Raw genomic sequence first — 27,733 nt, forward strand, 5'->3', positions numbered from 1 at the left:
AAATTCAAACTCAGTACTTAGCTGTTTGTTAGGATATAGATATTCAGGCCTGTCTGTAAAGGCCTATACTCTAAGAACGTAGGTGTATTCTTATCACTTGGCTAGTTATAGAGGTATAAAAGAAACAATCAAAATCACTGTCGGCCGGTGTAAGGGCCTTCTCTTAGCCCTGGTCTACACTAGGACTTTAGGTCGAATTTAGCAGCGTTAAATCGATGTAAATCTGCACCCGTCCACACGATGAAGCCCTTTATTTCGACTAAAAGAGCTCTTAAAATCGATTTCCTTACTCCACCCCTGACAAGTGGATTAGCGCTTAAATCGGCCTTGCCGGCTCGAATTTGGGGTACTGTGGACACAATTTGACGGTATTGGCCTAAGGAGCTATCCCAGAGTGCTCCATTGTGACCGCTCTGGACAGCACTCTCAACTCAGATGTACTGGCCAGGTAGACAGGAAAAGAAACGCGAACTTTTGAATCTCATTTCCTGTTTGGCCAGCGTGGCAAGCTGCAGGTGACCATGCAGAGCTCATCAGCAGAGGTGACCATGATGGAGTCCCAGAATCGCAAAAGAGCTCCAGCATGTCCCGAACGGGAGGTACGGGATCTGATCGCTGTATGGGGAGAGGAATCCGTGCTATCAGAACTCCGTTCCAGTTTTCGAAATGCCAAAACCTTTGTCAAAATCTCCCAGGGCATGAAGGACAGAGGCCATAACAGGGACCCAAAGCAGTGCTACGTGAAACTTAAGGAGCTGAGGCAAGCCTACCAGAAAACCAGAGAGGCAAATGGCCGCTCCGGGTCAGAGCCCCAAACATGCCGCTTCTATGATGAGCTGCGTGCCATTTTAGGGGGTTCAGCCACCACTACCCCAGCCGTGTTGTTTGACTCCTTCAATGGAGATGGAGGCAATACGGAAGCAGGTTTTGGGGACGAAGAAGAAGATGATGATGATGAGGTTGTAGATAGCTCACAGCAAGCAAGTGGAGAAACCGGTTTTCCCGACAGCCAGGAACTGTTTCTCACCCTGGACCTGGAGCCAGTAGCCCCGGAACCCACCCAAGGCTGCCTCCTGGACCCGGCAGGCAGAGAAGGGACCTCCGGTGAGTGTACCTTTTAAAATACTATACGTGGTTTAAAAGCAAGCATGTGAAAGGATTACTTTGCCCTGGCATTCGCGGCTCTCCTGGATGTACTCCCAAAGCCTTTGCAAAAGGTTTCTGGGGAGGGCAGCCTTATTGCGTCCTTCATGGTAGGACACTTTACCATTCCAGGCCAGTAACACGTACTCGGGCATCATTGTACAACAAAGCATTGCAGTGTATGTTTGCTGGCGTTCAAACAACATTCGTTCTTTATCTCTCTGTGTTATCCTCAGGAGAGTGAGATATCATTCATGGTCACCTGGTTGAAATAGGGTGCTTTTCTTCAGGGGACACTCAGAGGAGCCCATTCCTGCTGGGCTGTTTGCCTGTGGCTGAACAGAAATGTTCCCCGCTGTTAGCCACGGGGAGGGGGGAGGGTTGAGGGGGTAGCCACGCGGTGGGGGGAGGCAAAATGCGACCTTGTAACGAAAGCACATGTGCTATATATGTAATGTTAACAGCAAGGTTTACCCTGAAAGACTGTAGCCACTGTTTTATAAAATGTGTCTTTTTAAATACCGCTGTCCCTTTTTTTTTTTCTCCACCAGCTGCATGTGTTTCAATGATCACAGGATCTTCTCCTTCCCAGAGGCTAGTGAAGATTAGAAAGAAAAAAAAACGCACTCGAGATGAAATGTTCTCTGAGCTCATGCTGTCCTCCCACACTGACAGAGCACAGACGAATGCGTGGAGGCAAATAATGTCAGAGTGCAGGAAAGCACAAAATGACTGGGAGGAGAGGTGGCGGGCTGAAGCTCAAATGTGGTGGCAGCGTGATGAGAGGAGGCAGGATTCAATGCTGAGGCTGCTGGAGGATCAAACCAGTATGCTCCAGTGTATGGTTGAGCTGCAGCGAAGGCAGCTGGAGCACAGACTGCCACTACAGCCCCTGCGTAACCAACTGCCCTCCTCCCCAAGTTCCATAGCCTCCACACCCAGACGCCCAAGAACGCAGTGGGGGGGCCTCCAGCCAACCAGCCACTCCACCACAGAGGATTGCCCAAAAAACAGAAGGCTGGCATTCAATAAATTTTAAAGTTGTAAACTTTTAAAGTGCTGTGTGGCATTTTCCTTCCCTCCTCCACCACCCCTCCTGGGCTACCTTGGTAGTCATCCTCCTATTTGTGTGATGAATGAATAAAGAATGCATGAATGTGAAGCAACAATGACTTTATTGCCTCTGCAAGCGGTGATCAAAGGGAGGAGGAGAGGGTGGTTAGCTTACAGGGAAGTAGAGTGAACCAAGCGGCGGGGGGTTTCATCAAGGAGAAACAAACAGAACTTTCAAACCGTAGCCTGGCCAGTCATGAAACTGGTTTTCAAAGCTTCTCTGATACGTACTGCGCCCTCCTGTGCTCTTCTAACCGCCCTGGTGTCTGTGTGATTTGCCTCAACCTCCCACCCCGCCATAAATGTCTCCCCCTTACTCTCACAGATATTGTGGAGCGCACAGCAAGCAGTAATAACAGTGGGAATATTAGTTTCACTGAGGTCTAAGCGAGTCAGTAAACTGTGCCAGCGCGCCTTTAAACGTCCAAATGCACATTCTGCACTTGCTCAGTCTGTAGTTGAACAGCTTCTGACTACTGTCCAGGCTGCCTGTGTACGGCTTCATGAGCCATGGCATTAAGGGGTAGGCTGGGTCCCCAAGGATACATATAGGCATTTCAACGTCCCCAACAGTTATTTTCTGATCTGGGAATAAAGTCCATTCCTGCAGCTTTTGAAACTGACCAGAGTTCCTGAAGATGTGAGCGTCATCTACCTTTCCCGGCCATCCCACGTTGATATTGGTGAAACGCCCCTTGTGATCCACCAGAGCTTGCAGAACTATTGAAAAGTACCCTTTTCGGTTTATGTACTCGCCGGCTTGGTGCTCCGGTGCCAAGATAGGGATATGGGTTCCGTCTATGGCCCCACCACAGTTAGGGAATCCCACTGCAGCAAAGCCATCCACTATGACCTGCACATTTCCCAGGGTCACTACCCTTGATATCAGCAGATCTTTGATTGCGTGGGCTACTTGCATCACAGCAGCCCCCACAGTAGATTTGCCCACTCCAAATTGATTCCTAACTGACCGGTAGCTGTCTGGCGTTGCAAGCTTCCACAGGGCTATCGCCACTTGCTTCTCAACTGTGAAGGCTGCTCTCATCTTGGTATTCATGCGCTTCAGGGCAGGGGAAAGCAAGTCAAAAAGTTCCATGAAAGTGCACTTACGCATGCAAAAGTTTCGCAGCCACTGGGAATCGTCCCATACCTGCAACACTATGTGGTCCCACCAGTCTGTGCTTGTTTCCCGAGCCCAGAATCGGCATTCCACAGCATGAACCTGCCCCATTAGCATCATGATGCATGCACTGGCAGAGCCCATGCTTTCAGAGAAATCTGTGTCCATGTCCTGATCACTCACGTGACCGCGCTGACGTTGCCTCCTCACCGGTATCGCTCTGCCAGGTTCTGGTGCTGCATATACTGCTGGATAATGCGTGTGGTGTTTAATGTGCTCCTAATTGCCAAAGTGAGCTGAGCGGCCTCCATGCTTGCCTTGGTATGGCGTCCGCACAGAAAAAAGGCGCGGAACGATTGTCTGCCGTTGCTCTGACAGAGGGAGGGGCGACTGACGACACGGCTTACAGGGTTGGCTTCAGGGAGCTAACATCAACAAAGGGGGTGGCTTTACATCAAGGAGTATTTCAGGCAGGACTTCACGGAGGGTTCCAATAAGAAATGGTGCACCTAAGTAATTGTTCTTATTGGAACAAGGAGGTTAGTCTGGCCTCTGACTGATACATGGCTAGATTTACCTCGCTGCACCTTCTCTGTGAGTGACTGCAGTGTGACCTAGAGGAATAAGTCTCCTAGACAGGGGAGGGGGGGGAAGCAAATGAGTACAAAACAAATCTGGTCTATTTCTTGTTTTGATCCACTCCATCTATCTTTTACATCTTTGGCTGGCAGCAGAGGGTGCAGAAGGACTGCAAGCCATCCACATCTCATGGCTGCTCGGCAGAAGACGGTGCAGTAGGACTGCTAGCCATCCTCATCTCTTGCCTGCCTGGCAGAAGATGGTACAGTACGACTGCTAGCAATCCCTATCACCTGCCTGCTCACCATAAGATGGTACAATAGGACCGACTGCAGGACTAAAGAGAATGACCTGGTCAAGTCACTCCAAATTTAGTCCCTGCGCCCGTGTCTGCCCAAGCGCTCCTGGCCGACATGGCCAGGAACACCTCGGACATGACGATGATGGCTACCAGTCGTATTGTACCGTCTGCTGCCACGAGGCAATGGGTTGCTGCTACTGTGTAGCAACGCAGTACCACATCTGCCAGCACCCAGGAGACATACGGTGACAGTGAGCTGAGCGGGTTCCATGCTTGCCGTGGTATGGCTTCTGCACAGGTAACTCAGGAAAAAAGGCGCAAAACGATTGTCTGCCCTTGCTTTCACAGAGGGAGGGAGGGAACGGGGGCCTGACGATATGTACCCAGAACCACCCGCGACAATGTTTTAGCCCGATCAAGCATTGGGATCTCAACCCAGAATTCCAATGGGCAGCGGAGACTGCGGGAACTGTGGGATAGCGCCCCACAGTGCAACGCTCCGGAAGTCGACTCTAGCCTCGGTACTGTGGAAGCACTCCGCCGAGTTAATGCACTTAATGCACTTAGAGCATTTTCTGTGGGGACACACACATTCGAATATATAAAACCGATTTCTAAAAAACTGACTTCTATAAATTCGACCTAATTTCGTAGTGTAGATATACCCTCCCTGTGACAGTCTGAGGCCCTGTTCTTAGGCTAAGGCCCTTGGCTAAGCAGCGGAGGCAGCCATAAGCTGGGAAGCGAAGGGTCACATCCTCACATTCCAAACTTGTCACATTGAAATAAGGTGCTATTGGGCTGTTAGGAATACAATCCTGTCCTGATAATGCCTATTGCCTCCAGAGAAAGGGAAGTGCCTAGAAGATGTAAAAGGAAACTTAGTCTGATAGCATCCTGTCTGGCAAGAACTCACTTATCAATAGCTGGGATGTGAAATCCTCACTTCTGTATTGTTTTGTCATTATAGTTCCCACTTTGCTATTGTTTATTTGCATGGTCTCTGTCTGGTTCTGTGATTGTTTCTGTCTGCTGTATAATTAATTTTACTGGGTGTAAACTAATTAAGGTGGTGGGATATAATTGGTTACATAATCATGTTACAATATGTTAGGATTGGTTAGTTAAATTTCAGGAAAATGATTGGTTAAGTTATAGCTAAGCAGAACTCAAGTTTTACTATATAGTCTGCAGTCACTCAGGAAGTAAGGGGAGGGAAATGGGAACAGGGAATGGGGGTGGGGAATTGGAATCATGTTTTGCTAAGGGAGGGAATGGGAACGGAATGGGGGTGGGGAAATTGGAATAATGTTTTGCCAAGGGGGGGAAATGGGAACAGGGACACAGGTAAGGCTCTGTGGTGTCAGAGCTGGAAAGGGGGACACTAAGGAAGGAAACTGGAATCATGCTTGCTAGAAGTTCACCCCAATAAACATTGAACTGTTTGCACCTTTGGACTTCAGGTATTGCTCCTCTCTGTTCATGCGAGAAGGACCAGAGAAGTAAGTGGGTGAAGGAATAAACCCCCTAACATTGTTCTACTATGTCAGCTCACAATTAGCACAGTCCTGAAAGCCCACTATGTGGGGAGTGACCATTAATTTAAATGAGTGCTATGCACAAAGGAGCTCAAGGTGAACAATTAGGATTTTTTCATAGGGACAGCTGTTTACTAGGAAGTGGATCAAAGCCACCAATATAATTTTCCTTTGATGTAGTTCATACAAACTTTAGAGAAACTGCGGGTAAAAACCAGTTACTTACCTTCTCATAACTGTTGTTCTTCGAGATGTGTTGCTCATATCCATTCCAATTAGGGGTGCGCGTGCCGAGTTGTCAGAAAGTTTTTCCCCTAGCAGCACCAGTCAGGTCGGCTGTGGAGCCCCCTGGAGTGGCACCTTCATGGCGCTCAATATATGACCCTGCCGACCTGGCACCTCCTCAGTTCCTTCTTGCCAGTTACACCGACAGAGGGGAAGGCAGGTGGGTTTGGAATGGATATGAGCAACACATCTCGAAGAACAACAGTTACAAGAAGGTGAGAAACCGTTTTTTCTTCAAGTGATTGCTCATATCAATTCCAATTAGGTGACTTCCAAGCCTTACCTAGGCAGTGGGGTCGGAGTTAAGGAAACGCTGATTGTAGCACTGCTCCGCCGAAAGCTGCATCATCTCTGGCATGCTGGACGATGGTGTAATGAGATGTGAACATATCTACTGAGGACCAAGTTGCTGCCCTGCAGATTTCTTGTAGTGGGACCTGGGCCAGGAACAGAGCAGATGAGGCCTGAGCCCTTGTGGAGTGTGCCGTAAGAGCCGGGGCTGGTATTTTGGCCAGCTCTTAGGACGTGCGGATGCATGACATGATCCAGGAAGATATTTTTTGAGACGACACCAGGAGTCCTTTCATCCAGTCTGCCACAGCTACGAACAACTGTGAACAACTATCAACAATAGGGTTGGCGAAGATGGAGTGTCCAGACACTCCCTGGCAGAAAGCCGAGATAGTAGCGAGGCATACCTTTAGGAAGGACGCTGCCAGGCCTTGCTGTTTCAGGCGCAGAAGGTACTCTAAGATAAGAAGAATAGGTGCCTGGAGAGGGGGTGTATGACACTGGTCACACCAACAAGTACATCTTTTTCACTTTGCTAGGTATGTGGCTCTAGTGGAGGGCTTCCTGCAGCCGACTAGGACCTCCCTTACCTGTTCTGAGCACAGAAGCTCCATGGGGTTCAGCCATGAAGCTTCCAAGCCATGAGGTGGAGGGACTGCAGGTCGGGGTGATGCAGATGACCATGGTCCTGAGTGATCAGGTCGGGAAGGAGAGGCAACGTGATTGGGGTGTCCACTGACAGTTCCAGGAGTATGGTGTACCAATGTTGTCAAGGCCACATTGGTGCCACCACAATTATCTGTGCCCCATCCCAGCGGACCTTGAGTAGAACCTTGTGCACGAGAGAGAAAAGGCATAGAGTAGGCGGCCTCTCCACAGTAGCAGAAATGTGTGATTGAGCCCAGGCTCTGTTTCTGGAAGGAGCAGAACATCAGGCACTTTCTGTTGCTCTGGGTGGCGAACAGATCGACCTGGGGAAACCCCAACCTTTGGAAGATGAAGTGTATGACATCTGGCCAGATGGACCACTCGTGATTGCGGAAGGACCTGCTGAGGTGGTCCGCCAGTGCGTTCTGAACTCCTGGTAGATAGGATGCTTCCAGGTGAATGGAGCGGGCTATGCAGAACTCCCACAGCTGGAGGACTTCCCGACATAGAGGAGAGGATCGGGCTCTATCCTGCTTGTTGATGTAAAACAGGTCAGTGGTGTTGTCCATCAGAACTGCTAAGCACTGACTTTGTAGTCAGGCCTGAAAGGTCTGGCATGCTAGTGGCACTGTCCTCAGCTCCTTGATGTTGATATGTAGGGAGAGCTCATCCTGCGACCAAAGGCCGTGCATTTGGAGGTCTCCCAAACACGCTCCCCATCCCAGAGGTGACGCATCCATTACTAGGGACAAGGAGGGCTGAGGGCTGTTGAAGGGGACTCCTTTGCACACTATCCGAGGATCAAGCCACCACTGACTCGAGCACCTGCTCCGGGACCGGGACCACTGAATTCAGACTGTTGCATCCTGGGCGATAGGCCGAAGCGAGGCACGCCTGTAGAGGCCTGAGCCTCAGTCTGGAATGCCAAGTCACGTAAGTGCAGGCTGCCATGCGGCCGAGGAGACACAGGCATCCCCTTACTGTGATGGTCGGGTATTGTCAGAGGCTTGGAATCAGGACTCTGGCAAAAGTGATCTTGCCTGAACCAAGTCCAACACTGCTCCAATGAATTCTATTCTTTGGGTCAGTGCCAAGGTTGACTTGCTCAAATTGAGGAGGAGAACCATTCTCTCGAATGTGGATCTGACCAATCAGACTTGAGACTCCACCTGCCCCCTGGTGCGGCCCCAAAGCAGCCAGTCGTTGAAGAAGGAGTTTACCTGCGCCTGCATTGACCGACATGCGCTTGGTGAACACATGGGGGGCTGTTGAAAGGCCAAATGAAAGGGCCGTAAATTGATAGTTTGTGGTCGACCACGAACCGTAAGAATCGCCTGTGTGCAGGCCGAATAGCTATATGGAAGTATGTATCTTTCATCTCGAGGGCGGATCTAGTCTCCCGGATCCAGAGAAGGAATATTTGTGCCCAGGGAGACCATGCGGAACTTCAACTTTACCATGAACTTGTTGAGTCCTCGCAGATCTAGAATGGATCTGAGACCTTCCTTGGCTTTGGGGATTAGGGAGTATTGGGAATAGATTCCCTTTCCCCAGAGTTCCTGAGGAACCTCCTCCACTGCTCCAATGGCAAGGAGCACCCACGCCTCCTGGATAAGGAGTTGCTTGTGGGAAGGGTCCCTGAAGAGGGATGGGAAAAGGGAGGTGGGAAAGAGGGTAGATGCAGAATTGGAGAGAATATCCCACTTCTACCATATGGAGAACCCAGCGGTCTGAAGTTATTTGGGACCAAGCACAGTAGAAGTGGGACAGACAATTCAAGAAAGGTGGGGAAGGATCCGGAGTTGAGACTGGCACGCCATCCTTGGGCGCACCTTCAAAAGGCCTGCTTGGAACCCAATGATGGCTTAGTCAGGCCCAGACCCTGGCCCTGGCCCTGGCCCTGGCCAGGCTGGGCGTGGGAAGGCTTTCATTTGCCATTCCTGCCCCTTCTCCTGTAAAAGGCCAGTCTTAGCTGAGGAGGATAGGAGCCTTGCTGCTTCTGCTGAGGCTTGAAATGTTTATGTTGGGTTGCCGGGGTGTGCATACCCAAGGATTTCATGGTAGCCCTGGAGTCCTTTAGGCTATGCAGCCTAGAGTCAGTCTGCTCCGCAAACAGACCTGCCCCATCAAAAGGCAGGTCCTGCATGGTCTGTTGAACCTTGGGCAGGAGTCCCGAGGCCTGCAGTCATGAGCTACACCTCATGGCAATACCGGAGGACAAGGTGAGTGCCGCTGAGTCCGCAGCATCCAGTAAGGCCTGTAAAGAGGTCCGTGCCACTGCCTTGCCCTCCCCTCTATCGCTCGAAACTCCTCCCTGGACTCTGTTGGCACCAGCTCCTTAAACTTGAGCATCAAGTTCCAGGAGTTGAAGCTGTATCTACTCAGAACTGCCTGCTGGTTGGCAATCCTGAGTTGCAACCTCCTTGTGGAATACTCTTTGCGCCCCAATAAATCTAGCACCTGGCATTCTTGGACTTGGGTGCTAGGGCTTGTTGTCTTTGCTTCTCCTTTTCATTTACTGCAGCCACCACCAATGACTAAAGCTGTGGTGTGTGAAGAGCTATTCGCACCCCTGAGATGGGACAAAATAGTTCCTCTCAACACCCTTCGCGGTGGGAGGGATGGAGGCCGGGGTCTGCCAAATGGTCTTAGAATCACAGAATATTAGGGTCATCTAGTCCAACCCCCTGATCAAAGCAGGACCAACACCAACTAAATCATCCCAGCCAGGGCTTTGTCAAACTGGGCCTTAAAAACTTCTAAGAATGGAGATTCCACCACCTCCTTAGGTAACCCATTCCAGTGCTTCACCACCCTCCTAGTGAAATAGTTTTTCCTAATATCCAGCCTAGACCTCCTGCTCTGCAACTTGAGACCATTCCTCCTTGTTGTGTCATCTGCCACCACTGAGAACAGCAGAGCTCCATCCTCTTTGGAACCCCCCTTCAGGTAGCTGAAGGCTGCTATCAAATCCCCCCTCATTCTTCTCTTCTGCAGACGAAATAACCCCATTTCCCTCAGTCTCTCCTCTTAAGTCATGTACCCCAGTTCCCTATCATTTTCGTTACCCTCGGCTGGAGTCTCTCCAATTTGTCCACATCCCTTCTGTAGTGGGGGGACCAAAACTGTACACAGTACTCCAGGTATGGCCTCACCAGTGCCAAATAGAGGGGAATAATTACTTCCCTCGATCTGCTGGCAATGTTCCTACTAATACAGCCCAATACAGCCTTCTCGGCAACAAGAGCACACTGCTGACTCTCATGCAGCTTCTCGTCCATGGTAATCCCCGGGTCTTTTTCTGCAGAACTGCTGTTTAGCCAGCCAGTCCCCAGCCTGTAGGGGTGCATGAGATTCTTCCTTCCTAAGTGTAGGACTCTGCACTTGTCCTTGTTGAACCTCATCAGATTTCTTTTGGCCCAATCCTCCAATTTATCTAGGTTACTCTGGACCCTATCCCTACCCTCCAGCATATCTACCTCTCCCCCCAGTGTCATCTGTGAACTTGCTGAGGGTGCAATTAATCCCATCATCCAGATCATTAATAAAGATGTAAAACAAAACTGGCCCCAGGACTGACCCCTGGGGCACTCCGCTTGATACCGGCTGCCAACTAGACATCGAGCCGTTGATCACTAGCTGTTGAGCCCAACAATCTAGCCAGCTCTCTATCCACCTTATAGTCCATTCATCCAATCCAAACTTTTTTAACTTGCTGGCAAGAATACTGTGGGAGACGGTATCAAAAGCTTTGCTAAAGTCAAGATATATCACATCCACTATTTTCCGCATATCCACAGAGCCAATTATCTCATCATAGAAGGCAAACAGGTTGGTCAGGAATGACTTGCCCTTGGTGAATCCATGTTGATTCTTCCTGATCACCTTCCTCACCTCCAAGTCTTGGCACTGGCCTGTATGGTCTTGATGACGGGTAGAGCCACCCTCGATGGGCCTTCCGGGGCCAGTATGTCGACCATCAGGTCCTCCAACTCCACCACCTCCTCGGCCTGCAAGCCCATATTTCATGCCACCCTGCGACGGTGGTCCTGGCGGGTATGGCTGTCTATGGGGGGTAGTCCAGAGATGGAGGTGCCTGCAATCACCTCGTCTGGGGAGGATGATGAGGAGGCTAATGGGGGAACAGGGTCCTCCTGACCCTTTTGGTCTCCAGGAGCCTCCTGTCGTGCCTCTGTCAGGGCCATCCACACCTGGATCAGGCTCAGGAACAGGTGTTAGTTCCAGGGGATGTAGTGCGACCAGTACCTCCTCAGCACCCCTAGGGGTGGGACGACTGGCTGATGCCTTCAGCAGCCGTGGTTCAGAGGTCGCCAAACAGGAACCTTTGGATTGGGTGCCCTGGGCCTGGTGGTACACCCACATAGTCCAAAGTGGCCACTGCACAGGCCACCACCTCAGGTCTTCCACAGCCTGACCAGAGCCGGCCCCGCTCTGAGTATCTAGACCCTGTCTCCGAGTCTGAAGAAGGGGATCGGGACTGTGATGGCCAGGGCGGCACTGAGCGGCGCTGCGAGGCTGGAGAGCGGTGCCATGATCAGGGTTTGTGCGGGGATGCGGACCAGTGCTGGGATGACTGGTGCCGGAAGCGGGACGTGCTGCACAATGGGGAATTGGTGTGAGGATTGGAGTCACGATTGGGAGGGCTAGCGCAACCTGGAGCAGCGCTGCAAGTGTGACTGCGCCAAGACTCTGAGGAGCGGTGCTGAGGGATGGAGCATTGCCAGTTTGCCTCGAGACGGTGCCACACATTGCAGTACTGGAGGCTTGACTTGAAGGACCGGGGACTGCAGTGCCATTATGGCAATGAGGTCCCTCATGGCCTCAAAGGTGTCCAGGGTGGACGGCAATTCCATCTCCTCAATGACCTGGCTTGAGGAGTCCAATGGCACCGGACTCGATGGTCCCCCTTTGTGGGGCCGAAGTTGGTGGTGCCGGCTCCAAAGTCTTTGGCCCCGGGTGCTCTTCTCTAGGACACACCCCATTGGCTGGCTCCAAAGGGGTGGGTCTCTGAGTCAGAGATCCATTCCTCCCCTGCTTCCAGTGCTGCTTCTGCATCAGGAAATGGGAATGCCACAGGTCTCTCCCAGAGTCCTTCCATGGTGCCACTTCTACCACTGACGCCGGGGCGCTGCGCACCGATAAGCTAGGTGCCGGGTCTTGCCATGCCGATGTAGGTTGCAGTCTAAGTGCTGCCTCCATAAGGAGCTGCTTGAGGCAAAAGTCTCCCTCCTTTTTTGGTCTGGGGCAAAACCCTTTACAAATCCTGCATTTGTCCATTTAGTGTGCTTCCCCCAGACACTAAGCAAGCATCGTGCGGGTGGTCGCCCGTTGGCACGGGCTTATTGCAATACTTGCAGGATTTGAACCCTTGGGATTTAGGCATAACCCAAGTCCCAAAGGGGAACACAGTCGGGGTGAAAGGGAAGACCCTCCCCACCCCCAACAATCATCTGCTGTAACCGAAAACACTAAAATTAAACTTAACGAGGCTAGGAATAACTGTGAACTAAACTAAAAGCTAGGGAAAACGAGGAGAGCGAGTCACCACAGTTCCAACGACCGTCACTGGTGGTAAGAAGGAACTGAGGAGGCACCGTGTAAGCAGGCTCATATATTGAGCGCCATGAAGGCGCCACTCCAGGGGGCTCCACAGCCAACCATAGGGTGCTGCTAGGGGAAAAACTTTCCGACAACTGTGCACACAGCGCGCACACACCTAACTGGAATCAATATGAGCAATCACTCGAAGAAGAAACCATGTTCATGTTATAATGGAACACCTAACAACTATATCAGTTTTGAGTGTGAGAACAGGCTCTCTGCAGGGATTTAACTTACTTCACCTGCGTAGACATGCCGTATGGGTTACTTTTTGAATGGACAGAAACTTTTGCTTTATTACAGTGTTAGTTTGGCCAATGGTTTAGTTTAAAAAGGTACCTCAAGCACAAACTTCACAAAACCCCCACAAAGCATAGTGGAATTACACCAGTAAAATAATTAGCAGCCTCTTCAAGTGACAACTTGCATTTAAATAAGAAATGTACAGACACCTCCATAATTAATACGGCTCTTACTGGGTATGCAAAATTTAATTTATAAGTTTCTAGTTGGCGTTCCTTCTGCTGACAAACCAGCTCACAAATTTACAGTTGTCCAGTTAAATCTTTACAATAGTACTCTGTACTAGCAGTTTTCTCTAACATAACACTAGTAAAGGATCTCAGACTGTTACAACACAGGATTAATCAATTAGAACACTCCTGATGAGAAGAGAAGTATCATCCCTGTTCAACAGGGGGTGAAACAGACACTGAGGGTAAGTCTACACTGCAATAAAACACCTGTGACTGGCCTGGCTCAGCCGACTAAGGGCTGAGGCGATAAAACTGCAGTGTAGACATTTAGGCTTTGACTGGAGCCTGGGCTCTGGAACCCCAAAAGTGGAAAGCGTCCCAGAGTCCAGACTCAGCTCCACAGCCCAAGCCAGCTGATAGATATTTTAGTGCAGTGTAGACATACAGTACTCTGACAGATAAAGTGACTTTCCCAAGGCTATACAGTGGGTCAAAAGAAAAGTAAGGAACAGAACTCAGGACTCCCAAACTCATCCTATAACCACCACATGCTCTAATTCATTAGAAGTACTCTTGGAACTATATAGTCAAGACTGAATAACTTAACTCCATTTATAGTGGAAAAGAATGCACTCAAACAGGTGTCCAGGTTGACAACTTGTTGATCTCTCTCACCTTTTGAATGGTACAGCATTCTTCAGGGCAGTTTCCACTTCAGCAGTATTTCCTTTAGCAAGATCAGCCACTGTGATGAAGCCAGCATTATAAAGAGCTCTGGCATGCTGCGCATTCAGCAGAGATACCCGAACCAGGTCACACAGCTCCCTCTGGACACCAAAGGTGAGGCGACTCTGGAACTGGGAGAGCAACTGTTCCATGTTGTGCCATCCCAGACGGTTAGAGAAAACTGTTACCATCCCTGGAACATGAAAATTACATTCTGTTAGGCTTAATTTAACTTCAATTCTAAAAAGTTAGATCCATTTTCCTCTGTAATATCAGTTTGAACATGCAAAAATAATATAATTTAAACTAAAAATTATCTCTTTACAAGTCAGGCAGCATTCTTGATTCCCCAATATAATAATACTCTTATGTTGCTAAATGTCTTGACCTATGCTACAGTCAGAAAAATGCTGTATAACCAGGAAACAAGCTATAGCCTCTGTATGAAATATTTGATCAGGAAATTGCCAATACAGAAGTTCTACTCTTTAAGATGACAACATTGCTCCCTTTCTACTCTATTATCTTAACATTAAATTGCAATTAAATAGAGACTGACAGACGTGAGACCTTGGAAGCACAGAAACGTCAAAAGATATGTGCCAAACATTACAGACAGATTATTCATAAATTTTTATATCTATCTATCTATCTATAATTAGTTAGATATCCATCTTTGTGAGCGAATGATGGTATTTTAACTCCACAGAGCAGGGTGGGAGTTCCCAGGACAGGCAAACAACTCCAGAGAAGAACTGCACATACTAGTTCAGACTGGGTTCAAGAGGCCCAGCAGACAAAGAATGGACTTTTGGTATAAAGGGGAAGACTGAACTGTGTCAGTGATCCTCTCTGATCCTCCAACTGACATGAAACTATAACTAAGAAGGCAAAACCTTCTTGGAAGGATTTGAAGGACTTTGGCAACATATCGGGGTCTCCATGTTGCAAACTGATGACACCTGGCAAGCTTAGCATGTTGCATAGATTGTCTATTGGCTTGTGCTGTGTTTCCTCTGTAATGTTTTGTTCTGAAATAAACATACTATGCTCAGTCACTGGCTGGCTAGTCACATGCTACAAGGGGCCACAGCAATGGTTCCCTCACCCCACCTAGCAATATTGTTAACCTATCCAACTATACTCTCAGCCCAGCAGAAGCAGCTGTTCTATCTCGGGGCCTCTCCTTTTGCCCCTCCACCCCCACGAACATGATACAGTTCTGTGGTGACCTAGAATCCTATTTTCGACGTCTCCGTCTCAAGGAATATTTCCAAAATACCTCTGAACAACATACTAATCCACAGAGGTCTCCCTACCAACACTACAGAAAGAGGGATTCTAGATGGACTCCTCCTGAAGGTCGAAACAGCAGACTGGACTTCTACATAGAGTGCTTCCGCCGACGTGCACGGGCTGAAATTGTGGAAAAGCAGCATCACTTGCCCCATAACCTCAGCCATGCGGAACGCAATGCCATCCACAGCCTCACAAACAACTCTGACATCATAATCAAAAAGGCTGACAAAGGAGGTGCTGTTGTCATCATGAATAGGTCGGAATATGAACAAGAGGCTGCTCGGCAGCTCTCCAACACGAGTTTCTACAAGCCATTACCCTATGATCCCACTGAGAGTTACCAAAAGAAACTACAGCATTTGCTCAAGAAACTTCCTGAAAAAGCACAAGATCAAATCCGCACAGACACACCCCTGGAACCCCGACCTGGGATATTCTATCTACTACCCAAGATCCATAAACCTGGAAATCCTGGGCGCCCCATCATCTCAGGCATTGGCACCCTGACAGCAGGATTGTCTGGCTATGTAGACTCCCTCCTCAGGCCCTACGCTACCAGCACTCCCAGCTACCTTCGAGACACCACTGACTTCCTGAGGAAACTTCAATCCATCGGTGATCTTCCTGATAACACCATCCTGGCCACTATGGATGTAGAAGCCCTCTACACCAACATTCCACACAAAGATGGACTACAAGCCATCAAGAACACTATCCCCGATAATGTCACGGCTAACCTGGTGGCTGAACTTTGTGACTTTGTCCTTACCCATAACTATTTCACATTTGGGGACAATGTATACCTTCAGATCAGCGGCACTGCTATGGGTACCCGCATGGCCCCACAGTATGCCAACATTTTTATGGCTGATTTAGAACAACGCTTCCTCAGCTCTCGTCCCCTAAAGCCCCTACTCTACTTGTGCTATATTGATGACATCTTCATCATCTGGACCCATGGAAAAGAAGCCCTTGAGGAATTCCACCATGATTTCAACAATTTCCATCCCTCCACCAACCTCAGCCTGGTCCAGTCCACACAAGAGATCCACTTCCTGGACACTACAGTGCTAATAAACAATGGCCACATAAACACCACCCTATACCGGAAACCTACTGACCGCTATTCCTACCTGCATGCCTCCAGCTTTCACCCTGACCACACCACACGATCCATCGTCTACAGCCAAGCTCTGCGATACAACCGCATTTGCTCCAACCCCTCAGACAGAGACAAACACCTACAAGATCTCTGTCAAGCTTTCTTACAACTACAATACCCACCTGCAGAAGTAAAGAAACAGACTGATAGAGCCAGAAGAGTTCCCAGAAGTTACCTACTACAGGACAGGCCTAACAAAGAAAATAACAGAACGCCACTAGCGGTCACCTTCAGCCCCCAACTAAAACCCCTCCAACGCATTATTAAGGATCTACAACCTATCCTAAAGGATGACCCAACACTCTCACAAGTCTTGGGAGACAGGACAGTCCTTGCCTACAGACAGCCTCACAACCTGAAGCAAATACTCACCAACAACCACATACCACACAACAGAACCACTAACCCAGGAACTTATCCTTGCAACAAAGCCCGTTGCCAATTGTGCCCACATATCTATTCAGGGGACACCATCACAGGGCCTAATAACAGCAGCCATACTATCAGAGGCTCGTTCACCTGCACATCCACCAATGTGATATATGCCATCATGTGCCAGCAATGCCCCTCTGCCATGTACATTGGTCAAACTGGACAGTCTCTACGTAAAAGAATAAATGGACACAAATCAGATGTCAAGAATTATAACATTCATAAACCAGTCGGAGAACACTTCAATCTCTCTGGTCACGCAATCACAGACATGAAGGTCGCTATCTACAAAAAAACTTCAAATCCAGACTCCAGTGAGAAACTGCTGAATTGGAATTCATTTGCAAATTGGATACTATTAATTTAGGCTTAAATAGAGACTGGGAGTGGCTAAGTCATTATGCAAGGTAGCCTGTTTCCTCTTGTTTTTTCCTACCCCCCCCCCCCAGATGTTCTGGTTTAACTTGGATTTAAACTTGGAGAGTGGTCAGTTTAGATGAGCTATTACCAGCAGGAGAGTGAGTTTGTGTGTGTATGGGGGTGGGGGGGATGTGAGAAAACCTGGATCTATGCAGGAAATAGCCCGACTTGATTATGTAAAGAGTTGTCACTTTGGATGGGCTATCACCAGCAGGAGAGTGAATTTGTGTGGGGGGGTGGAGGGTGAGAAAACCTGGATTTGTGCTGGAAATGGCCCACCTGTTGATCACTTTAGATAAGCTATTACCAGCAGGACAGTGGGGTGGGAGGAGGTATTGTTTCATATTCTCTGTGTGTATATAAAGTCTGCTGCAGTTTCCACGGTATGCATCTGATGAAGTGAGCTGTAGCTCACGAAAGCTCATGCTCAAATAAATTGGTTAGTCTCTAAGGTGCCACAAGTACTCCTTTTCTTTTTGCGAATACAGACTAACACAGCTGTTCCTCTGAAACCTGTCACTGGTATTAGTAACCCTGCCATTATCCCTTGAGGGAGAGTGAACCACAGGTGCTGAACTAAGGTCAGACCCACTAGGGCAGTGCTCTCCAACCTTTTTACACCCAAGATCCCTTTTTGAATTTAAAGGCAACCCAGGATCTACTGCACCCCTTCCCCAAAGCCCTGCCCCACTCACTCCATCCCTGCATCCTCACTCACTTTCACTGGGCTGGGGTTCAGGTTCGGAAGTGGGTGCGGGCTCTCGGCTGGGGCCAAGGGGTTCACAGTGTGGGAGGGGGCTCTGCACTGAGCCTGGGGCAGGGGATTGGGGTGCAGAGGGGGTGAGGGGTGCAAGCTCTGGGAGGGAGTTTGGGTGCAGAAGGGGGCTCCGGTCTGGGGCACAGTGTTGGGGTGTAAGAGGGGTGCGGGCTCTAGGAGGGAGTTTGGGTTCAGGAGGGGACTCTAGGCTGCGGCAGCGGGTTTGGGTACAGGAGGTGGTACAGGGTGCTGACTCTGGGAGGGGGGTCAGGGTGCAGGAGGGAGTTTGGGGTGCTGGCTCCGGGAGGGGGTCAGGACTGGGGTTCAGGGTGCAGGAGAGAGTTTGGGGTGCTGGCTCCGGGGGAACGTTCAAGGCTGGGGGTTGGGGTGCAGGAGGGGGTATGGGGTGCTGACTCTGGGAGGGGGCTCAGGGCTAGGGGTTGGGGTATGGCCTACCGCCAGGCAGCACTTACCTTTGCCGGCTCTTGGTCTGTGGCGCAGCATGGCTACCGCTAAGGCAGGCTCCCTGCCTATCCCAGCCCCAAGTCACTCCTGTAACAGGCCAACATGCCCCTGCTGCCCCTGGGGGCGGGGGGCATGTGGCTCCACGCACTGCTCCTCTCTGCAAGCACTGCCCCTGCAGCTCCCATTGGCCACAGCTCCCCATTCCTGGCCATTGGGAGCTATGGGGGCAGTGCTTGCAGCCAGGAGCAGGGCACAGAGGGAGATCCCTGGGGCTGCGGGGCCACGCTGGCCACTTCCGGGAGTGGCATGGGGCCAGGGCAGGCAGGGAGCCTTCCTTAGTGGCAGCCCTGCTGCACCACTGGAGTTGTGATCAACTGGGAGATCCTCTAGGATCTACTAATTGATCGCGATCGACTGGTTGGTGACCACTGCGCTAGAATAAACACAACGAATTGCAGGGGGACTGCAAACCTAAATCCCCTGTCTCTAGAGAGAGGTGCCACAGGTCCTTGCCCATAAAGAGGTGACAGCTACAGTCCTGAGACCTAAGAGGGAGCCCTTCAGGATATCATGGAGGGGGCAGAAGTGCAGTTTACTCCAAAAACTGTGACCAGGACCATCTAAGCTTACATCCTAGTATAAAGCTATTATTTCATTTGTGGTTCAAATTCTAGCAACCACAGCTATTAAAAGAACAATTCAAGCATCGAAACTCATGAAGTGCCAGAGTTAAGACTGAAGGTACATCCTTAATTCTGCCCCTGGTGCAAATATAAATATTACAGGGTTTAATTACCTAAAACACATACTATTTTCTCAATATATTGTATATATTTTTTCTACAATACTACATACATATGTAGGATTTGGCCATTTTTTTTATTCTTGTACTAAGACTATAACACCTGATTTTTCATAGACTATCTTCTCAATAATGTATGCATTTTACTAATTTTATTAGTCCTAATGTACTAATACATTCAGCAGAAAAAATTTTCTTTGGAGACACCTCTAAGCAATTACCGTGGTAGCACTCTCACAAGCCATTTCTTTAAAGAAACACACTGATTTATATTGTGTATTTCATAAGGTTTGTTTTGTTTTGTTTTTAAATGTCTCATATAGAGAAATATCCGGGTTTTCATAGGGCCTATCCTCAAACTATTTTAATAAAGTTCAGATATTACCTTTCTCCAAACAGCAGATGTACTTTAAAATAGTGTTAAAATATTTTTTATGAGTGAAAATTTGAGTACAGAATTTGTGTTTGTAAATCACAGATCTGAAAGTTATCAATATGTTCCTAACGAGGCAAGTCCAAGTAAAGTGAAAAATATTTTTTTCCAAAACGTGATTCAATTGGCATTTCTAGGTGCTAAATATTTAATTTTATTTAAAAGCCTACAACTTTAATTTTTTTGAGTTGAAAATTTTCAAAAAATTCTGATTTCTTATAGAGCACCCTTTAAATAGTATGTCCAGATTTTTTTAAAAACCCTTTAAAAATTAAAAAGAAAAGGAGTACTTGTGGCACCTTAGAGACGAACCAATTTATTTGAGCATGAGCTTTCGTGAGCTACAGCTCACTTCATCAGATGTTTGTGAGCTGTAGCTCACGAAAGCTCATGCTCAAATAAATTGGTTAGTCTCTAAGGTGCCACAAGTACTCCTTTTCTTTTTGCGAATACAGACTAACACGGCTGTTCCTCTGAAACCTGTCATTAAAAATTAAAAGTGATCTTTTAGCTATTACTTCTAACTATAGTAGTAGGTACATAATTCTCAGACAGAAATATGTCCCCTTACAACATATTATTGTTATTGCAATTAGATATATTAATGAAGCATCATTGATAGCTATGTAACCATTCAAAAGGAATTATAACTGAATTCCAAACTCCTATATATGTCAGCATGTTTTCACTACTTTTCTATGTTATACTTCGTCTGCACTATGTTGTAAAATTGTAAAAGTAACCTTCCACACAAACTTCTACATGGATAGATTTTACAAAAATTAGACAAGCCATTTACAACACAAACTTTGCTTCTCTACAAAGGAAAAAGGACACTAAACTATCTAAACTGCTACATGCCACAAGGAGCCACAACAGTAGTTCCCTTAACCCACCCAACAATATTGTTAATCTTTCCAGCTATACTCTTAGCCCGGCAGAAGACTCTGTCCTGTCGGGGCCTCTTCTTTTGTCTCGCCAGGCCCACGAACATGATACAGTTCTGTGGTGACCTAGAATCCTACTTTTGACGTCTCCGACTCAAAGAATATTTCCAACACACCTCTGAGCAATATACTAACCCACAGAATCCTTCCTACCAACACTACAAAAAGAAGGATTCTGCATGGACTCCTCCTGAAGGTTGAAACCACAGACTGGACTTCTACATAGAGTGCTTCCGCCAACATGCACGGGCTGAAATTGTGGAAAAGCAGCATCACTTGCCCCATAACCTCAGCCGTGCTGAACACAACGCCATCAACAGCCTCAGGAACAACTCTGACATCATAATCAAAAAGGCTGACAACGGAAGTGCTGTCGTCATCATGAATAAGTTGGAATATGAACAAGAGGCTGCTAGGCAGCTCTAACACCACATTCTACAGGCCATTAGCCTCTGAGGATTACCAAAGGAAACTACACCATCTGCTCAAGAAACTCCCTGAAAAAGCACAGGAACAGATCTGTGCAGACACATGCCTAGAACCCCGACCAGGGGTATTCTATTTGCGACCCAAAATCTATAAACCTGGAAATCCTGGATGCCCCATCATCTCAGGCATTGGCACCCTAACAGCAGGATTGTCTTGCTATGTGGACTCTCTCCTCAGGCCCTACGCTACCAGCACTCCCAGGTATCTTCGAGACACCACTGACTTCCTGAGGAAACTACAATCCACTGGTAATCTTCCTGAAAACACCATCCTGGCCACTGCACCCCATATTCATCATAGTGGTATGATTATGATATGATTATGACATAATTATGATGCATTTAGGACAAGATGTGTCATGTGAGGGGTCTATGGAAAAGTTATGATTTGTTATTTGTATGCATGTAACATTTTTGTATCTGAAGTTATTGACTATGTATCTGTATTTCAAATGTGGTTACATCTGGGTGATACCCACTAGGCAAGATGCTTCCAGTCTAGACAGCTGACTGAAGGGCCTATTCAAGGTAACGGGCCATTTAGGGAAACAATAGGCCTTAGGAGAAGCTTATCCCCCACCTGGTGAGCCTTCCTGGGAACGCTTCAGATAGCATATGGACAACAGCTGCTGTGACTCATCGGGAGCATGCCATGGCACATGATCAATTCACATGAAACTAAACTCCATTTTGGTACCTGTATTTTCCCAGCCCGGTTTGTGGAAACTTAACTTAGAACAAAGGCGTTCCCACCATATGGAAAGGCTATAAATAGGGCCCTACCAAATTCACGGCCATGAAAAACACATCACGGACCATGAAATCTGATCTCCCCCTGTGAAATCTGGTCTTTTTTGTCCTTTTACCCTACACTATACAGATTTCATGGGGGAGACCAGCATTTCTCAGATTGGGAGTCCTGACCCAAAAGGGAATTTCGGGGGGAGGGGGAGGTACAAGGTTATTTTAGAGGGGTCACAGTATTGCCATCATTACTTCTGCGCTGCCTTCAGAGCTGGGCGGCCGGAGAGCGGCAGCTGCTGACTGAGGGCCCAGCTCTACAGAGATCAGTGCAGAAATCAGGGTGGCAGTATCATACCATGACATCCTTACTTCTGCGCTGCTGCTGGCAGTGGCTCTGCCCTCAGAGCCGGGCTCCTGGCCAGCAGCCGCCACTCTCCAGCTGCCCAGCTCTGAAGGCAGCGCCAGCAGCAGCACAGAAGCAAGGATAGCAGTACAACAACCTCTCCTACAATAACCTTGTGACCCCCCCACAACTCCTTTTTGGGTCAGGACCCCTACAATTACAACACCATGACATTTCAGATTTAAATAGCTGAAATCATGAAATTTACTATTTTAAAAATCCCATGACTGTGAAATTGACCAAAATGACTGTGAATTTGGTAGGGTCCTATGTATAGTATCCTCAAGCCGACCAGCTGGGTTTTTATTGAACAAGAAAATTGTGGCAAAGGAAACGATGCTAAGCTACCATGAATTGATAAAAAAAATATCTCACCCTCCAGGAAATTCCACACATCCTTTAGGCAAAGGCTACTTTATGGGTTTGGGATAGAACTAGAGGTAAAATAAATTATTTTCCCTCACCAATGATACCCATTGCAAATAATCCAGATCTTAACCCAAATCATGAACTTAAGAGCTTTAAACACTAGGAGAGCCATGGAATACAACTGGTTAGCCAGCTATTCAGTAAAGGTTTCAGAGTAGCAGCCGTGTTAGTCTGTATCCGTAAAAAGAAAAGGAGTACCTGTGGCACCTTAGAGACTAACAAATTTATTAGAGCATAAGCTTTCGTGAGCTACAGCTCACTTCAACTTTTCTAACTTTTAGACATCAAAACTAACTTTAACTAACTTTAATTAGCCCAGTCTCACATGGCTTTTTCAAGTTAGGCATTATGTTTCTCAGCTTTCTAAAAAAGCTAATTTATATAGAAAGCTAACTTTAATAGAAGAAATGAGGTCTGGTCAATTAGGAAACAAAAAAATTATAACTAATTGATATCAACCTTTGTAGACAACTTTCCTAACCAAAATATGTCCATATATGACACACTGGGAAATTATCCTCGAGGAATGGGATTTCCTCTGGAAAAGAGGACCAGCAACCTCAGTCTATTGCATGATGATAGAAAATACTGGGATGCAATCCATGACCAAATATCACAAATTGTTGGATATTTATTACCAAATGAACAGTTGGTAATCCTGCTGGCGCTTCCTAGTGAAAATAACCACACAAAAGGAAATGAAGAAGTAATGTCTCATCTGCTAGAAGCTGCTCCCTCTCACTGGAAGAAGAAAAACAATTCAGCCATAGATAAATGGTTCAAAAAAAAAATGGTAGGTTGCTGTTATGGAAAAACACACCACTTATGAACTGAGCAAAATAGAGAGAATAATACTTCAATATTTGGTTAACATTTTTTCAATACACAAAGTACTTTCACCTGTAACAGAAACCAGCACACCTGTCCAATTTTTTCTTTTTTTAAACATTTGATAGACCTGCCTGGTCCATTAAATATGTGTTGTGACAAAGTCAGGCAGGAGGGTCTGGGAAAACAAGTATGTTAGCCCTAGAATGCTAAAGGCCCTTTTTCCTACAAGCTGGGATGGGGTTACTTCAGGTCAATTAGTGACACCTGAGTCCAATTAAAGGCTGCCTGAAACCTGTTAAAATCTCTCTCCTGGTGACAGAGAGAGGGGGGAGAGACAAACTGCTGCAAGGCTGGAGGCAGCAGGGAGATAGGCTTCTTCAGTGTGAGAGACTGTGCTTCTCCCCATCCGGAGACACCCAAAACCCAGTGCCTGTTTAGGGGAAGGACTGACACCCTGGGGCCAGCGACAGGACAACACCTGCTTCAGGGAGGGGGCCAGGGAATGGTATTCCTTTTTTGTTTTGGTGCCTTATAGACTTGTTTCCCTTTGTTTGGCAAAGGAGCACTCCTCAGGCCTGCTCCAAGGCCTATCTGGAAGGCTCTGAGAAACAAACCCCGAAGAGGGAAGATGGACATGCTCCAGAGTGGGGGCTGATTTACCCCAGGCCCTGTCCCTGCCAGAGGAAGGAGCGCTAAGCCCAGCGAGGCAGAATGGGTGCCTTGCCACAGTGTATACAGAGATTTCACGCAATTTAATAAAATCGTTAGAAATGACATCATACATGTTGTAATGATGCTCACTCTGCAATATGTTAAATAGAGAGATCTGATGACTATATTAATGAATAATCTCTCTGTTATAATGGATTATTTTTTGGTTTCTGATATTTCCATGTGAAGGATTGTAAATTTGTTAATACTTCCTAAATAAATAAATAATATATATGAATGAAAATTAGCATGTTCTCATATACTTAATAACTATCATAATGGACATGCACTCGGGGAAGAATTAAGGTTGCACGTTCATATTCAGCCTTAGCTTTAGCACAGCCTGACTTCTGAAACCTTAACATTGCATTAACGGAGTTGCCCAGATATTAAATATGGCCCCACAGTATGCCAACATTTTTATGGCTGACTTCGAACAACGCTTCCTCAGCTCTCGTCCCCTAACGCCTCAACTCTCCTTGCGCTATATTGATGACATCTTCATCATCTGGACCCATGGAAAAGAAGCCCTTGAGGAATTCCACCATGATTTCAACAATTTCCATCCCACCATCAACCTCAGCCTTGTCCAGTCCACACAAGAGATCCACTTCCTGGACACTATAGTGCTAATAAACGATGGTCACATAAACACCACCCTATACCGGAAACCTACTGACCGCTATTCCTACCTACATGCCTCCAGCTTTCACCCTGACCACACCACATGATCCATCGTCTACAGCCAAGCTCTGCGATACAACCGCATTTGCTCCAACCCCTCAGACAGAGACAAACACCTACAAGATCTCTATCAAGCATTCTTACAACTACAATACCCACCTGCAGAAGTGAAGAAACAGATTGATAGACCCAGAAGAGTTCCCAGAAGTCACCTACTACAGGACAGGCCTAACAAAGAAAATAACAGAACGCCACTAGCCATCACCTTCAGCCCCCAACTAAAACCCCTCCAACGCATTATTAAGGATCTACAACCTATCCTGAAGGATGACCCAACACTCTCACAAATCTTGGGAGACAGGCCAGTCCTTGCCTACAGACAGCCCCCCAACCTGAAGCAAATACTCACCAGCAACCACATACCACACAACAGAACCACTAACCCAGGAACCTATCCTTGCAACAAAGCCCGTTGCCAACTGTGCCCACGTATCTATTCAGGGGACACCATCACAGGGCCTAATAACAGCAGCCACACTATCAGAGGCTCGTTCACCTGCACATCCACCAATGTGATATATGCCATCATGTGCCAGCAATGCCCCTCTGCCATGTACATTGGTCAAACTGAACAGTCTACACGTAAAAGAATAAATGGACACAAATCAGATGTCAAGAATTATAACATTCATAAACCAGTCGGAGAACACTTCAATCTCTCTGGTCACACGATTACAGACATGAAAGTTGCGATATTACAAGAAAAAAACTTCAAATCCAGACTCCAGCAAGAGACTGTTGAATTGGAATTCATTTGCAAATTGGATACAATTAATTTAGGCTTGAATAGAGACTGGGAGTGGCTAAGTCATTATGCAAGGTAACCTATTTCCCCTTGTTTTTTCCTACTCCCCCCCAGACATTCTTGTTAAACCCTGGATTTGTGCTGGAAATGGCCCAACTTGATTATCATACACATTGTAAGGAGAGTGATCACTTTAGATAAGCTATTATCAGCAGAAGAGTGGGGTGGAGGGAGAGAAAACCTTTTGTAGTGGTAAACACCCATTTTTTCATGCTTTGTGTGTATAAAAAGATCTTCTAAACTTTCCACAGTATGCATCCGATGAAGTGAGCTGTAGCTCATGAAAGCTTATGCTCAAATAAATTGGTTAGTCTCTAAGGTGCCACAAGTACTCCTTTTCTTTTTGCGAATACAGACTAACACGGCTGTTACTCTGAAACCTGTCATTAAATATTCAGTTATTGTTAAAGAGCAGAGGTTCTCAAACTGTGGTCCGTGGACCACAAGTGGTCCATGAGCTCCATTCAGGTGTCCGTGGATAGTTCCCTCTAAGGTGCGCGCCTGGGAGGCTGCACACAAGAAAATGAAGGGCCACCCACTTAATTAGTGGAGCCACACAGGTGTGGCTCCACTAATTAGGTGCCTGGACCCAGGAGAAGACACACATGTAAGGTGAGGTGGTGGCCTTGGGGGGAATAGGGGATAGGTGGGAGGGTGAAGTGGGGCGAGAAGAGGGGGTGGGGGGAATTTGGAATGTGCAGGGCTGCGGCAGCCAGAGAAAGAGGTGACTTTCCCCAGGGCTGTGGCTGCCAGGGAAAGAAGGCCCTCTTTCCCAGCCTCACCTTTGTGGCTGCTGCGGCAGGGGAGAGACCACCCTCCTTCCCAGCCCCAGCTCAGGGGCTGCTGTAGTTGGGGAGAGAAGGCACATCCATTGCATTAGAAAGGTAATATTATGGATATTTGAATAGGAGTTGTGTGCTTTTATTTGTAAAACAAAAAAACATTAATTAAGGGGTTTTTTTTAATATAGCGCTTTTAACCAAAGTGCTTTACAATAGTTAGCTATCAGTACAAACAACATTTATCATTATGAGGTCCGCTGAGACCCTCAGCAATTTTCAAGTGGTATGCGAAAGAAGAAGTTTGAGAACCATTGTTAAAGAGAATTAAAAACTCATGTTTTCCTTGAATGTTGCAACAAAAGCTATGCATTAGACCAAGTTTCTTTTGTTCATGGTGCAAATGAACAAAAGTACCAAAACCTGAAAAAAAATATCAAAACTTCAAGTGTCTGTAAGGAAAGAAGCCTGCCCCTCTACAACATAACAATCCAAGAGTTCATTCTGACTCTGTAACCTGCAGCAGAATATATACTGTTCCATCCTCTCCAAATCTCACCTCTCCGTACTATTAGAGAACAACTTTCAAAGAGACCCTAAAATAGAAATTTTTATTATGGACCTTTTTAAAAGAAGTTCTACTCTCTTTTCTTGCCTACAGCAAAGGATGAAGTTGAGTCAAATCAATGAAGCTGGCTCCTTCTGGATAGCTCCTCTTGATACTGGTTTTCAACCTAAAAATTAGGGCCTCTAGGTGCTACTGCAATACAGATTAAACAGATTTAAAAATTTGATTAAAGCTAATGTTAAAAAAATTATATAATCTGACATTGTCTATTATTGTTACAAAACACCTAACGTTACTGTAACAGAGAATAGAGACTTTTTTCTTTGTTTACTTTTTGTATTTGTATTTTGTATTTGACTGTATTTTGTCTATACATTTCACTATTTCCCTGTTGGTCTTGCACACAGTTACAAGGGACAGAAAAAATGGTTACTTATAGCAACTGTAGTTCTTCAATATGTTGCAGTCAGTGTGGATCCCACTCTGTGGTGTGCATGCAACCCACGTGGACGAGCACTGAATCTTTGCAATAGCAGTGTTGTTTGGGGCTACATCTATGCAGTACATGTCTTTGAGTCTCTCGTCCAAAGGCATTAAAGGCAGGGCAGCCACAACCATCCCTCAGTTCCCTTGCCGATATGAAGCACTCCAGAAAAGCAGGGATGGAGGAGG

General features: G+C 47.2%; 1 protein-coding gene across 1 annotated transcript in view; it reads right to left on the bottom strand.

Annotated features, from left to right (window-relative positions):
* Window positions 1-27,733, bottom strand: part of POLQ (DNA polymerase theta) — a 136,477-nt gene that overhangs the window by 49,252 nt on the left and 59,492 nt on the right. The window contains exon 15 of the mRNA XM_048819242.2: window positions 13,792-14,035. Coding sequence (XP_048675199.2) covers window positions 13,792-14,035 — 244 coding nt within the window. The remainder of the gene's footprint in view (window positions 1-13,791; window positions 14,036-27,733) is intronic.

Source organism: Caretta caretta, chromosome 1, assembly GCF_965140235.1.
Source record: "Caretta caretta isolate rCarCar2 chromosome 1, rCarCar1.hap1, whole genome shotgun sequence".
Classification (NCBI taxonomy): Eukaryota; Metazoa; Chordata; order Testudines; family Cheloniidae; genus Caretta; species Caretta caretta.